Source organism: Ostrea edulis, chromosome 1 (assembly GCF_947568905.1).
Source record: "Ostrea edulis chromosome 1, xbOstEdul1.1, whole genome shotgun sequence".
Taxonomy (NCBI): domain Eukaryota; kingdom Metazoa; phylum Mollusca; class Bivalvia; order Ostreida; family Ostreidae; genus Ostrea; species Ostrea edulis.
The window spans coordinates 102,811,945-102,828,302 of record NC_079164.1 but is presented as its reverse complement, the minus strand read 5'-3'; the positions used below and the strand labels follow the sequence as shown (position 1 = coordinate 102,828,302).

The 16,358-nt window shown below is 35.6% G+C and overlaps 1 protein-coding gene and 1 long non-coding RNA gene across 5 annotated transcripts in view; both read right to left on the bottom strand.

Moving 5' to 3' along the window:
* LOC125668658 (CD109 antigen-like) overlaps positions 1-3,696 on the bottom strand; it is a 40,889-nt gene extending 37,193 nt beyond the window's left edge. For 2 of the 3 annotated variants that reach the window (XM_048902995.2, XM_048902987.2), the window contains exon 1: positions 3,664-3,696. In XM_048902995.2, the coding sequence (XP_048758952.2) occupies positions 3,664-3,689 (26 nt within the window). In that variant the 5' untranslated portion in view covers positions 3,690-3,696. Of the gene's footprint in view, positions 1-2,485; positions 2,506-3,663 lie in introns of those variants that run through there. The other variant, XM_048903033.2, reaches the window with a different exon arrangement.
* An 894-nt stretch (positions 3,697-4,590) lies between these two features.
* LOC125668730 (uncharacterized) lies at positions 4,591-12,838 on the bottom strand. 2 transcript variants are annotated; one of them, XR_008796246.1, is made up of 5 exons: positions 12,580-12,838; positions 12,095-12,173; positions 11,784-11,860; positions 10,054-10,092; positions 4,591-4,677 (listed from the first exon to the last, which is right to left on the bottom strand). It is a non-coding gene; the product is annotated as an uncharacterized LOC125668730 (long non-coding RNA). The 2 variants fall into 2 exon arrangements; XR_008796247.1 differs by lacking the exon at positions 10,054-10,092 and having other exon boundaries at positions 4,596-4,677.
* Between the last annotated feature and the right edge of the window lie 3,520 nt (positions 12,839-16,358).

The following is a 16,358-nucleotide window of genomic DNA, read 5'->3' as shown; positions in this document are numbered from 1 at the left end:
CTGCAAACAAGACGTGTTTGTGAAACCTTCGTGTCCGCGTCTGGCAGCAAAATAAATATGGTATCTGAAGAAAGTTTTTGTCACAAAGAATACACATGCGAAATATGAAAGCCCTATCTATACACATTAAAGATTTATGGTCAAAGTTTTTTCTTCAAAAGTAGGCCAAACTTCCAGATCATGAGGTAAGATATTTTGATACCAAAAGAAAGGACCTGTCCAAAAAACTATACATGTGGAATATGAAATAACAAGGTTAAAGTTTGTCAAAAGTAGGTCAAACTCCAAGGTGAAGATCACAAGTCAAATATTTTGGTACAAAAAGAAAGATCTTGTCACAAGAAATACACAAATGAAATATGAAAGCTATATCATCATCCATTCAACAGTTATGGGCAAGGTAAAAGTTTTTACGAACAGACTACATATGTAACAGACAGACAGACCAAAATTATATGCCTCCGAATCTCCTATCATAAACATCGTATAGATTATCTTAATTATCTGTCGTATATGAAATGCACACATGAAAAGTGTGATCTTTTTTCAAGTTTGGAGAACATTGAAATACGTGGGGTTTTCGGCATTTTGTACACATTACAAGAAAAGCGGATAGTGGAATACCAATGATTGTTATCAATAGAAATTCCATCTAATATCTTTTTTTTTTAATCAAGTGGTACTAATTCTTGAAAATGAATGTGAAAATAAAAACAAAAGGTTGCTACGGTAATTTTAAACTTTTCACAATTTGAATTTTTCACTTTTTATCTATGGGTATTTTATGAAAACATATTTCCAAAAGCATTATATAACTCCGTTTCATGATTTTCATACCTTGTAACCTTTTAATCGTTGATAAGCAGAAAATATGGAGAAAATAATGTTCCTATGTAAACGACATGATCAGCAACGATTTCGTTAGTATGTTGATTCTATATAATCATTACTTAATAGCTTTAGGTGCAGTACACATCATTCATGTATTACATTCAAACCTACGTACGATATCATTTATCTCTTCTTCAACGATATACGTAACACAGATATGGACCCCCCCCCCCCCCCTCATCTCCTCACATGAAGAGTTTCAATACTTATTATTTTTGTAAATAGAGAACTGGATTAATGATATATGCATTGCTAACAATTTTCAATTCAAAATTTTGTGTGTGATACTAGTATATGTATTACAAGGAACTTATACTGCAGGGGGTGTTCCATTTCAATCTACTAATTATATATATTATATGTTTGCCAAGAATCGAAGTAATTCCACCCTCATGTGACGTCATATGGATTTGCAAAATCACTGATTTTAGAGTTGGGCATGATAGGAACATCAATTTTGTTGGAGTCTTTACCGATAGTTATTGTATAAAATCTTATTAAACATGAAATATTTCAAAATTCTAAGTTACAGATGAATAATCAATGAACAGATGTTTCAAAACATTAAATCCAAGGGCAATAACTCTGTTTTCATTTACTTCTTTATAATGTCCATTATGCGATAGAATTCCTTTATTTTTCACAGACATTTTATACATTTTTGTACAGTTTCATGAAATTGTTATTTTATGAATACTATTAAATGTATATCATTATAACCAGTGTAAAATTTTGATGATGCTTTTTAAGTAAAATTGCAATTTTCTGACGTTGATATAGGATTCTGTTTATGTATGTCTCGCGTCTTTTTAAGACGACCTATCTATTCTATTTAATAATGTATTAGTATTAACTCTAATAAATGAAAATTACACTTTTCATACTTTTTCCAGATAATAATGCGAGTATGGCGTTACCTTAACTCGTTTAAAATAAGTCAAAATTACGTTCATTTCTTATGATTCAATATATCAAAATGCAATGGATGTAATTTGACGAATAATTCCGAAAACAATTTGAATTTTATATGAAGCGGGGGAACATTGCCGCAAACAGAGTAGCTTAAATGCGCATGCTCTCAAACCTCACTCTTCATCGCATATGGCGCACCAAAACGTAAACTCAATTAAAGCGATATACAGAACGTTGACGCCAAGCAAAGTAGAAATCAAGAAGATATACTAGGACCTTATTTTCTAAATATTCAGAGGACTACGGTAAGGTTATAATCAGGATATCGTACAGTAGTAGCAGGTTATACCAGCTATTAAGGATTGAATGTTTCATTGGACGTTCCGAATAAACTCTCTCTTTAAATTTCGGTAAAACAGCATGCTAATGATATTTCATCAACTTTCCACATACAAATATAAGGGAATCCTCTTGGGTGTGGGGAATAGAAATTTCCATAAAGAGTTGGATGATCAAATTCGTATTTGAGTTAAAGTTGACTTAGTTTAGAAAAGTAAATCAACACCAAACGTGTATTCATGATCACAGTAAACTAATAAAATAAATACATGCACATATCAATAAATAGTGGTAAACTGCCAGTTTGATATATAATGTAGTTGTAAATATTCATACGACTTACCTCTATGACAAAATATATCAATTATGTCAGTTTATCGTAATGTACGTGGTTAAATAGTAGTTTGGACAGATCATTCCGTTGTTGCCAAACTCAATTCTGGATACGATAAGGAACTGTACAGTTCTAACGGGGACGCAGTAGACCTCAGTTGTGATAATAATTACTTCAAGTTGATACCATTAAGTGCACTTCGTTTGTACTTTGTATGTTTGGTTCTGTGTTTTGTATTGGTCCAAATCTGGATTGTTGGTTAACCTTATTAAGCAATTCCTGAGTTTCCAGGGTGTAACAGTAACCATTGTAGAGCAAAATAAACACCAGAGACACTTGAGATGATAAAGACAAAAGATAAATGTATTTTGTCAAGGTCTGAACTTACAGAGGACGATAATATCATTTAATGTCATAATATAGTTCACAATCGCTTCTTTAATATAGGTGCAAGTTGCGGTTACTGTGTACTGAAAAACCAATATTTGATGGTAAAATATAAACTATTCCACACCATAGACACGTCCTTACACAGTACATGCATATACCAGAAATCTCCTACCAGTTTCGAATTGTGTTTTAGTTAAGTATAACAATTAATACTTGTGTGATACAAGGGTTTAAGTGATTGTCAAACATCCACATTTATTACCCAGTCTACAGTTCTCGCATAATGTAGTTTGTACATGTAAGGTACTTTAAGAAGGCATGTGTAGTGTCTGGACTATCAGGAATACCCTCTCCGAACTCTCATCGATATAATTTGTATATAAGTGATGAGTTAATTTAGTTATCCGTTAAACATTTAATTACTTCTAATGAAGTAGGTATTCAACATACGCACGGAGTTTGATTGTGCATGTTCGAGTATTCATGTTGTTTATTTTTCGTTGTAAACGCTCAAATACGATATATTATGATGCAATTGGTAATCAATATCTTGTTGATATTATTTATGTAATCTATTATTACTAACTGTGCACAATATGCAACGTAATTTCGTGTGGTATGCTTGTACACATTGTTGACAATTTTACCTTATGTTTTATACTGACCGTTCGCCAACTTTCGATCTCTGATGGATGTTTCAACTTTACTTTTGCTATAAGCCATTTCATTTTTTGTGCTAATTGTTAAACTCGCTTGAATTTTACATGCCATTTGACTTAGAAATTACAAACATTTACTTAGTTTCATTTACAAACTCCTCCATTCGTCTGCATGGGCCGCACCACACGGAATACGATTCAGCGTTCTGATTGGCTGAAAAATAACGGAGCGCCTCCTGGTAGTTTAGGACACGAATAGTATAAAACCAGGCAGCTTTGAATTATTTGGGGGAGATTGTATCCCAGCATTCGAGGGAAGAGCAAGAGAAATTAGAGAGAAGAAATTTATTTAGAGAAGATGGAAAGGAGAAATGTAGGAGAATTTGTTAAGACAAATTGAATTAGAAGATTTTATAAGTTTTGATATTATGTATTAGATATATTTATTGATTAGACCAGTGTTCCTCCAACTCCAAGATTCCAACAAGTGTTGATTTTTGGTGATAATAGTGACAAAACACTGAAGTTATGAATCAAAGTTAGGTTGAAACTAATCAAATCACAGTTTAAGATGTGAAATGAGAGAGGGAAATTTATAATTCATGATTTGGGGAATATTTATTCACTTTCCATCAAATTCCACCAAATCCTCTGATTCCCTCCGAAATATCCATCCTTATTCTTTTTATAGAGAACGGCCATATGATGTGTATATTATGGAAGATTAATGCAATTTAGTTTAGTTTTATGTTAATAAATTGTTGAAAGATCATATTCGCCTCTATTTTTTTTTTTTTTTATTGTGATATGGTCTGGAGGTACCGGAAGCTAAAGCTAGATGGACTCAGTGCTTTTCAAGTACGCAAATTCTCAGTGTCTGTACTGTGACGCAGGGTGCCGGCACAGAAGAATTTTTGGTGGCATCATACAAAATTATATTGTATCCCTGTAGAACAATGGAAAATGAAATGACTTTGAAATTTTGATCAGATATTGGAAATTTTCTAAATTCTACATCAAACTAAATTTCAACAGTGCATTCAGAGAAGAACAAAAATGAATGAATAGAATTTGAAGTAAAGATTTTATTGGTGAAAATAAACTCTGCGAATCTTGGGAAATGCTATTCTTTGGACTACGTTTTTGGATGATCTGAAAAAGAGAAGAATATAAATTATTCTAGCTTTTGTTGGCATCTTCAGATTATATATTAAAATTGTTTTTAGAAAAGAATTGAAGTGAAATAAGAGGATGGATGATGCAAGTAACATGGATGAGTCCCATGTTGTGACTTTCAAACAAAGAGAGGCAATTGAAGAGAATCAAAACAATGCAAGTAGTGGTGATGCATCTACTTTTGTTCAATGGAACATACTATGAGAAGACTTATGAATGAATTCAGATCAGAAAATATGCAAAATTTTGAAATACTAAGTGCTAGGGTTGACAAACAAATGTATGACATGAAAAGAGACCTTAGTACTAGTGTTGAGAAACAAATGCATGAAATGAAAAGAGATATTGAAAGTTTGCATGAAAGGATGAGAGATCGCTCATATGACAATGTGCATAGAGAATTTCAAAGAGGTCATATGAGAAATCAAAATTTAGATGATGATAGGGGTGGAAATAATGAGGAAGAAATGGATGCATTTGCGAGAGAAAGTAGAAGCAATGATCGAATGTCAGAGAGACATATCAATTTTCATGAATATCTATATGAACCTCGAAGTTTGAGGCCAGCATATAGTACTCCTGTGAGAATTGAACGGGATCAAAGGTCACAATTCTGAGCAAGAAATTCTTTGACAAAAATTTGTCATTAAAAGATACGGTTTAAAATCCAGTGAACATGAGATAAGTAACAGCTCCATTTTATGGAAAAATAAAAACGAAATTAAAACTTTGAAAAATCGAAAAAGAGCAAAAGAATGCTAATTGCTAATATAGATGATGAAGGGATTTTAGGAGATTTCTTGGTACAAGATAATTGTGATATATCATTTAGTATGGGTTGTTTGATTGTGAGGGGAGAGATTGATTGTATCTTGCTTAACGTCTCGCTCGAGAATTTTTCACTCATATGGAGACGTCACCAAGACTGGTGAAGGGCTTCAAATTTAGGTCTATGCTCGGCGCTTACGGCCATTTAGCAGTGAGGGTTTTTTAGCGTGCCACACCTACCGCGACACTGGACATCCGTTTTTAATGTCATCTACGAGGACCCGTGACATTTACACCTGATGCCGAGCGTTTGGCGATGGAAATGTCACTACCTATTTTAACGACTTAGGTCTGTCGCGGCCGGAATTCGAACCTCGGCCTTCCGCATGCGGGGCGAACGCTCTAACCTCTAGGCCACCGCGGCGGTAAGAGAGGGGAGAGAAAATACCTCTTGTACAAGCCTTGTTAAATGAAACAAACTTCTGTTGTCTCATTGTTAAATGAAACAAATTCTGTTGTCTCATTCTTCTCAAAGAAAACGTAAACATTCCAGCAGAAACGGAAATGATTGTTAAAGGACTAAATAGTAGAGACTATGCCATAGTTCATGGGAAAATATGAGTTACTCGTTGCGAAAGAGTTAATTGATGTGAATAGTGAATATATACCTCTTAGAATTGCAAACTTTGGTACTGAAGCAAAAAAGCTTCATAAAGATACGGTGATTGCAACAAGTGAGAATGCTCTCATATGTGAAGAGAAAACAGTTGGTAAAGTGTCATGTGATGGTAGAATAAGAACAAAAAATACCCTTACACTTGAAAACTTTATATGATGAAAGAGTTAAAGACCTAGAAGTTGACCAGAAATTGCAATTATTACGAAATCTACTTTGTGAATATTCTGATTTATTCTCACCATAGATACTGGCGATAGAAAACCATTTCGGTTACCACCATATAGAATACCCCTAGCTAAGCGGAAAGCAGCAGAAAAGGAGATAGTAGAATATGGCAAAGAGAGGCATAATCAAACCTTCACATAGTCCCTGGAGTAGTCCAATCTTAATGGTAACAAAATCAGATGGGTTAATAAGATTCTGTTGTGATTACAGAAAACTTAATGAATGCACAAAGAAAGATAGTCAACCATTGCCAAGAAATGACGATACTTTAGATGCACTTTCAGGAGCTCATGGGTTCAGTACTCTTGACTTAAAAGCAGGATTTTGGCAAGTAGGTGTTGCTCAGTCAGATAGACCTAAGACTGCGTTTTCAATACAAGGCAGTGGATTATGGCAATTCACTGTAATGCCCTTTGGTCTGTGCAACTCGCAGATTCTGTTGTGATTACAGAAAACTTAATGAATGCACAAAGAAAGATAGTCAACCATTGCCAAGAATTGACGATACTTTAGATGCACTTTCAGGAGCTCAGGGGTTCAGTACTCTTGACTTAAAAGCAGGATTTTGGCAAGTAGGTGTTCCTCAGTCAGATAGACCTAAGACTGCGTTTTCAATACAAGGCAGTGGATTATGGCAATTCACTGTAATGCCCTTTGGTCTGTGCAACTTGCCAGCCACATCTGAAAGGCTGGTAGAAAGGGTTCTTTAAAGACTTACTTGGTCTAGGCATCTTGTGTATATTGATGATATAATTGTGTATTCTAAACAGTTTCATCAATCTATTGAGAATCTAAGAGAAGTTTTTGAGAGATTGAAAGACGCAAATCTTAAGTTGAATCCAGCTAAGTGTAAGTTACTCAGAAAGGAAGTGTCTTTTCTAGGACATGTCATAACTGAACAGGGCGTGAATACTGACCCCCCCCCCCCCCCCCAAAAAAAAAGAGAGGTACAGGGGTTTCAACAGTCTCGATTGAAGTCAGCATTTCGCAAATGCTATGGTCGTTATAACGATCTAGTTCGTCAATACAACATATCATTGAGTCAAATGCTGTCTGACGTGTTTCATACCGATTGTTAAGCCGTTCTTGGCAAACTGATTTTGACTGCGGATAACTCCGTTTACCTGATCAGGATGTAGGGCTCAAGGCGGGTGTGACCGGTCAACAGGGGATGCTTACTCCTCCTAGGCACCTGATTCCACCCCTGGTGTGTCCTGGGGTCCGTGTTTGCCCAACTATCTATTTTGTATTGCTTATAGGAGTTATGAGATTGACCACTGTTCGTTATCTTCACCTTGCATGTTGAGAAATGGCCAGTACCAAAAACTATAAAAGAATTTTGAAGCTTTCTAGGACTATGCTCATATTACAGGAGATTTGTGAAGCATTTTTCAACTATTGCAATCAGCCGAGTTTAAGTGGACAAAAGAGTGTGAAGATTCATTTAACACACTTAAGACTGCACTTGTTAGTGCACAAATTTTATCCTTTCCAAGTCAAGAAGGTAATTTTGTGATAGATGCGGATGCTAGCAATGTTGGGATGGGTTGTGTAATTTCACAAGTACAGGACGGAGTAGAAAAAGTAATTTCATATTTTAGCAAGTGTTTGTATAAATCCGAGAGACATTATTGCGTGACAAGACGAGAACTACTGGCAATTGTATCAGACATAAAAGCTTTCCATGATTTATATGGTCAACATTTTTTAGTCAGAAGCGATCATGGTGCTTTGAGGTGGTTATTCAATTTCAAAAGACCAGAAGGACAAATAGCCAGGTGGCTAGAGTTGCTACATGTATCAACATATGATTTCACCATACAGCATAGAGCTGGACGCATTCATAACAATGCAGACGCCTTGTCGAGAAGACCATGCATAGATAAACAATGTAAACATTGTGACCGAGTAGACTTAGACATGAAAATGAGCATTCAGAATTGAAACATTCAGAAGTAGAGAAAGTTCTATGTAGCAAAGTACTAGGGTCAGCTAGTATAAGTTTCGAGAAGAAGGGAGAAATTCAGTCTTTACACATTGGGGAGACCAATATACCAATCATTGGCGATGCTGCAAGCATTGGTAGTTCCATTGATTATAATGTTGACAATGTTGTGACTGTAGATAAGGACACTGACCTAAGATATGAAACTAGCAATGAAAGAGTTAAATCAAGTGAGATGCTTGAAAACGAGAAAGATAAGCAGTTGATGAATGTTGGAAATTCCGATGTAACCATCTTTGGCAGTGCTTCGAGCACTGGTAGTTCCACTGATGAACACATTGGCAACAGCAATACTGTTTACATGGAGAGAATAGGTAGAAAATACCAAGAAAACGATTTAAATGTTTTTAATGAGAATAGAGTAAAATCACTAAAGAGTTGCATTTCCGGAGTTGCAAATACTGGCAACACTAAAGTGAAAAGTAGGAATAAAAACTCTGTAGATGGGAATGAAATATTACAGGCTAGGTGCACCTTGAATGGTAGTTCAGATGGTGACACAAATGTAAATGTATTAAGGTCAGGTAAACAAAGGGGGGATGACAAAGTCGAAACTAAAAAGAAAGAAAACATAGATATTAAACTTTTAAAAAGATTACAAAGATCAGACAAATATGTATCTCTACTTATTCAATAGAAAGAGAAAGGTCATAAACCAGATCGGAAAGGGATTGCTAAGTATGGTGTAGAGCTTAAGTTTTATTGGAATATATTTTTGATTTACTTATTGTACAAGATGGTGTATTGTACAGAAAAAGGGAAGATCAGATAAGTGAAAAAGTCGACCTACACATGGTCATACCAAAGGAGCTTAGAAATTTTGTCTTGAAAGAATTACACAATGTTCCCACATCAGGACATCTTGGAATTAAGAAAACTGTTCAAAGAGTAAAGATGAGCTTTTTCTGGTATGGATTGTCCAGAGATGTAGATGAATGGTGTAAGAAATGTGATATATGTGCCTCAAGGAAATCCCCACATAGAAACCAAAATCAGCTATGAAACTTTACAATGTCGGAGTACCTTTAGAAAGAGTGGCTCTTGATATTTTTGGTCCATTACTAAGAACTAAGAAAAGAAACAAATATGTCCTTGTGATTTGTGACTACTTCGCTAAGTGAGTAGAAGCCATATTTGTTAAGAATCAGGAAGCTGAGACAGTCGCTAGGAAATTTGTGGATCACTATGTAACTAAGTTTGGTGTACCAAGAATGGTCCATACTGACCAAGGCACCAATTTTGAGTCCCAAATGTTCAAAGAAATGTGTAAAGTTTTGAGCTGTGAAAAGACAATGACGACAGCTTATCGTCCTCAATCAGACGGACTTGTTGAAAGAGCTAATCGCACGATACAAAACATGTTGTCTGCATATGTATATAATAACAGAACTGGCTGTGATAAATTTTTACCATTAGTTACCATGGCTTATAACAGTTCTGTGCAAATTTGGCTGGGTTTACTCCTAGTCAGATAATGTATGGAAGGAATATGAATCTTCCTCTTGACCTTGTGTTAGGAAAGCCTGAGAGTGAGATTGAGTGCAATATATCTTATGCATATGTACGAGTTGTCAGAGAAAATTGACGAACTCTCATGAGTTGGCACGAGAGAACTTGAAATTTTCTAGTGATGTACAAGAGACAATATGATCATAAGAAAAAGCAAAATACTTACTGTGAAGGAGAACTTGTGTGGTTGTACATGTGTATAAACCTAAAAGAACGAGAGGAAATAAGAAACTGACCTTGGACAGGACCATATGTTATCCTTAAGAAAATCAATGATGTAATATTCAAACAAATCCTAAGAGCAATGCAAAAGTAGTTCATCATGATAGGCTAAAAAGGTACCTAGAGGGAGACAAGCTAGGTTAGTTTTATCAAATATGAATTAATTCATGACTTTGTTCACAGGATCATCATCAAACCTGGAGCTGCTCCTTATGTAGAATAAGTTATTCAAGAGAAAATGTGGTGCAACATCATGTACAAGAGTATCATTCGGGATTTACGTATATATGTAAGGGCTGCAATAGAAGTTTTACGCGTCGGAACTACAACCATAGATATAAGAAGCCTGAAATTAAACTTCAGGATTTCGATATCGTCTCTCCAGATGGATGCAGAGGTGATGAAGGTTTCGCTAAATATCGAGACTGCGAAAGGACAATGCTGAATAAACTGATTGTCAAAGATGGAGGAGTTTGGACTGAGAATGGCGAAAAGAAACATCAGTGGCAAAGAGGAGAAAAGCAAGGAAAGATGAAGCAGACGAAACGATGGGGGAGAAACGTGGAAAAGAGAAGAAAAGAAGGAATAGATAAAGTAATTGAAAGCAGAAGAAACATCAGCAATGAGCCTAAGGAAAATCACAGGACTTGCGAGAATGTCGAAAGAACTAGCAAAAGAAAGAAGTGATACACTGGAGTCTGATTTAAGAGCAGAGGAGAAACTTGACGGTCTAGAAGACATTTCTGACATTGAACTGGATGCACCAGTTGGACCTGTTTCGGAAACACTCCAGCTAGAGGACGGTCTCGTAAAAGGACATTTAAAACTCGATTATTTCAAAATTAAGGATTATCTCCCTCATGCATAGCTCTTATCCTTGGACGAATTTGGCTCCACTTTTTTGGCACGCTGTTTTTGGCTATATTTAGCTTTAAAACTTCATAGTTATTTCGGATTTCAAACATTTCGGTTGAGCATCACTGAAGAGACATTATTTGTCGAAATGCGCATCTGGTGCATCAAAATTGGTACCGTATACCATCACCAGTCACCAAACTCTAACAGATCTCCATCTCTCACTCTGCCTCAGTCTGAAGAAACTTTCCAGGCTGTTGAAAATCTTGAGGACATCATGACATCCATGGAAACTGCAGACTGCTCACCACATCAATCCTATTCAGATAGGAATTCTAGTCTGCCTAAACAGGACCAGAACAACAACGAACCAAACTGCCCTCCAGTAAACCACACTAAACCTACTCAACACAGCAAACCTACAATCTTTCAACCAGACCACTTGTGGGCCTTACGATTCAGACTCCAACCTTGAATCAACTAGAAGAACAAAAGAACAATCGCGTATCATTATTAATTTCTGGAACTCTTTTCGTAATAACCAAAAATATTCTACTTCAAGACCCATCCACACTTCTGGCCGAGATTTACAAACCACAGTCTTCGTTGACCACAACTTATACTGGGAAGTATATTTCGATGGGGATCCTCGACATTTTCAGCACATTCTCAACCACTTAAAAAATGGTGCTCATATGGAAGACATAGAGAGCCTTCCTAAGGACAATATTGCGTTATTTGAACTTCTACATGTAAAACTTATACGGTACCAATTTTGATGCACCAGATGCGCATTTCGACAAATAAGCTCGATTTTACCGTATTCCAACTTTGGAGGCAGCAGTTCTACAACGTATGCATCAGGTGCTGATCAGCCAACATCTGTGAAAAATGGCCTAAAACGAGAAGATATACCAAAGATGTGAAATATTTTCATAATTCAGTGATAGAATTAAAGAATGGTTTGTATATATGTGTATATTAGTTCATCCAAGGATTCCTGTAGGATACATTTAATATCTACGGTGGAGAAGAATAATCAGTGAAATTCTTGGATGTGATGCGCCATACATTTGTTTTGGTAAAGTAGAACAAAGTTTCATATAATCTATTTGTTTGATAATTCTTACCTTGAATGAATGATGTTCCATTGAATGTAACCAGTGTGTGTTATTCTTCTCAGACTCTCAATATTGCGATATTTATGAGCTGAAAATGAGTTCATGAACACTTAATTAGAAAGTAAACATCCATAAGATATTGTATAGAATGTAATGTTTTAATATTACTCATGTTAAATCTCTTTTTTTTTTTAATGTTTGCAATTTCATTTCTATATTGAGTATTGTATTAACTGTATTGAGTATTGATAGAATTGATCTATCATATTATATATATCTCAGAGAGAGAGAGAGAGAGAGAGAGAGAGAGAGAGAGAGAGAGAGAGTATACGACATGACAATATATGTATCACACATGCAGGTTTATTTTACTTTGATATTGACAAACTAAAAAAAAATTCATTAAGACCCATATTTACGTCATTATTTATCTCTCATTATATATCAACTATATTTGAAACTTTAAAATTTTTTAAAAGGTAATTCTTAAGTACCTTGCAAGTTTTTTTTAATGCTTCATTTCATATAACTTTGGGGACCAAAGTCTGGTAGCTGGGGGCTCTGTAGTGCCTGGACTATCAAGAATATCCTCTCCGAATTCTCATCTATATAATTTGTATATAAGTGATGAGTTAATTTAGTTATCAGATAAACATTTAATTATTTCTAATGAAGTAATTATTCAAAATACGCACGAAGTTTGATTGTGCATGTTCGAGTATTCATGTTGTATATTTTTCGTGGTAAACGCTCAAACACAATATATTATAATGCAATGGGAAATCAATATCTTGTTGATATTATTTATGTAATCTATTATTACTAACTGTGCACAATATGTAACGTAATTTCGTGTGGTATGCTTGTACACATTGTTGACAATTTTACCTTATGTTTCATACTGACCGTTCGCCAACTTTCGATCTCCGATGAATGTTTCAACTTTACTTTTGCTATAAGCCATTTCATCAAGGAAATCGGTGAAGAGTACATTCTGTGTTATGTGTTAAACTCGCTTGAATTTTACATGTCATTTGACTTAGAAATTACAAACATTTAATTAGTTTCATTTACAAACTCCTCCATTCGTCTGCATGGACCGCACCGCATGAAATATGATTCAGCGTTCTGATTGGCTGAAAAATAACGAAACGCCTCCTGGTAGTTCAGGACGCGGTTAGTATAAAACCAGGCAGCATTGAATTATTTGGGGGAGATTGTATCCCAGCATTTGAGGGAAGAGGAAGACAAATTAGAGAAGAAATTTATTTAGAGAAGATGGAAAGCAGAAATGTAAGAAAATTTGTTAAGACAAAAGATTTTATAAGTTCTAATATTATGTATTATCCTTGGACGAATTTGGCTCCACTTTTTTGGCTTTATTTAGCTCTAAAACTTCATAGTTATTTCGGATTTCAAACATTTTCGTTGAGCATCACTGAAGAGACATTATTTGTCGAAACGCGCATCTGGTGCATCGAAATTGGTACCGTATAAGTTTTACATTATGACCCCTGGGTCGAGGCCTCTGCTGGTGGACTGTTAGTCCCCGAGGGTCTCTACAGCCCAGTAGCTAAGTACTTCGTTACTAGCTTGAAAATACAGATGTATATTTAATTGCTGTTATAAAATTTAGAAATTCATTTCAAAATTAAGGATTATCTCCCTCATGCATAACTCTTATCCTTGAACGAATTTGGCTCCACTTTTTTTGGCACGCTGTTTTTGGCTATATTTAGCTCTAAAACTTCATAGTTATTTCGGATTTCAAACATTTCGGTTGAACATCACTGAAGAGACATTAATTGTCGAAATGTGCATCTGGTGCATCACAATTGGTACCGTATAAGTTTTACATTTATTTATTGATTAGACCAGTGTTCCTCAAACTCCAAGATTTCACCAAGTGTTGATTGTTTATGATAATCGTGACAAAACACTGAAGATACGAATCAAAGTTAGGTTGAAACTAATCAAATCACAGTTTAAGATGTGAGGTGAGAGAGGGAAATTTATAATTCATGATTTGGGGAATATTTATTCACTTTCCACCAAATCCCCCGATTCCTTCCAAAACATTCATCTTTATTCCTTTGATAGAGAACGGCCATATGATGTGTATATTATGAAAGATTAATGCAATTTAGTTTAGTTTTATGTTAATAAGTTGTTGAAAGATCATATTTGCTTCTATTTTTTTTTTATAGTGATATGGTCTGGAGGTACCGGAATCTAAAGCTAGACGGACCCAGTAGTTTTCAAGTACGCAAATTCTCAGTGTCTGTACTGAGACGCAGGGTGCCGGCACAGCGCATGTAAATTACTAGGGGACTCAGTATTGAAATGTGAAAGCTAGTAAGACCGTTCTAGTACTGCTACCACTAACAGCATTAGGATTTTACCCAGAGGAAACAATGTTAATCATTAGATAAAAGTAACCGGCAAATTCAGGACCCAAGATGACAGCTGAACCAGATGCAAGTAAGTACACGGAGCCTGACAACATGGTGTTAGCAGTAAGTGAAGAGTACATCAGGAAAACTACTGTAGTCATTGAATGAAAGGTGAAGATAACGAACAGTGATCAATCTAGAACTCCTATCAGCAATACAAAATAGAGTAAACACAGACCCTGGACACATTAGAAGCGGGATCAGGTGCCTAGGATGAGTAAGTATCCCCTGTCAACCGGTCACATCCGCCGTGCGCCCTATATCTTAATCAGGTAAACGGAGTTATCCATGGTCAAAAGCAGTGTGCCTAGAACGACCTAACAATCGGTATGAAACACGTCAGACAGCATTTGACCCAATGATTGGTTGTATTGGCAAACTAGATCGTTATAACAACCATAGAATTTGTGAAATGCTGACTTTAAACGAGACTGTAGAAACCCCTGTATCACCAACTTTTTTGTCAGTTGTCTGCCTCGATTTAAAACCTGGTCATCGGCAGCACAAGCACTTGTGTATCGAATCAGTTGATTCGATTATTATTACCATATGCAGGTGATAATGGAATATTGCTTCATAAATATGGGAAGATGACGATGGAGAACCTAAAATCATCCCATTTGTCATAAAGTTGAGTTGTTAGTTTGCTGTACAAGTTATGATCTACAAGGGAACACAAACTGTTTGCGAACGAAAAGTGTCATTCTATGATAAGATAAATATTTACCAAAATGTTCCACCCGTTCTGTAACCAGGATCTCCGTCCGAGTCCGTTAATATGTCGTTGTAATATTAATGTTTGCTAACGCAATTTCTCTTAGATTTGGCACAGCGGCAAGTTCAAACATGTATGGCTGAATCTTAAATACTAATGGGATGTCATCGATGTCGGAAGATTAACTATCCATTCGGTATAATTTATGACTTTCAATAGAATCTATTCATACACATATACTATTTTCACAAGTCAAGGGTTATTGATTATTTACCTCGCACCTCGAACGCAAGATGTCATCAGGCTGTCAAAAGTATGCGCCTATGAAAGATGGTACAATTGTGAAGAAGTTTTCTTCGGAGGCAAGTAATTAGAAAATAAAATCAACCTTTGACTTTAAAAGTTTAAGCTTGCTGAAAAAATTGTGAAACCCTGTAATTATGCATATAGTGTTCATCATAATATGTCAATCAGGTGCACACTTGACACTTCTGATAGTGATTCTATGAAATTGATCAGGATATAGGGCTCACGGCGGGTGTGACCGGTCGACAGGGGATGCTTACTCCTCCTAGGCACCTGATCCCACCTCTGGTGTGTCCAGGGGTCCGTGTTTGCCCAACTATATATTTTGTATTGCTTATAGGAGTTATGAGATTGATCACTGTTCGTTATCTTCACCTTTCATTAAGGTAAATCATGAAATTAGTGTCATTCTGCAATTACAGGTAATTCTTGAAATATGAGTACAAATATTGGTGCATTAAAATCCAAAGATTCGTGTACCTATTAGATATCAACCTTTCCTTTGGATAAAAAATCAGGACTTTTTAGATAGGCGTGTCTTGTGGTCCGTTAGCCAGTGATTTAAACTTGAGCCATATTTTTTTTCAATTTTACAAACTACTAATTGATGTACTCATATTCAGTCAAGTGTGAGTTCATTTCAATGACAGCTTTAGTTAAGGGAAAAGTGATTACCTATTTGTTGTTTACATAAACGTGGTAAATACGTTCTACAAATTCCTTACGTGATCGCCTTACAGATGAAAGGATCCAGTGTGCTCTGTTATCCATGACAAACACTGGTACTCGTCTAGAAAGT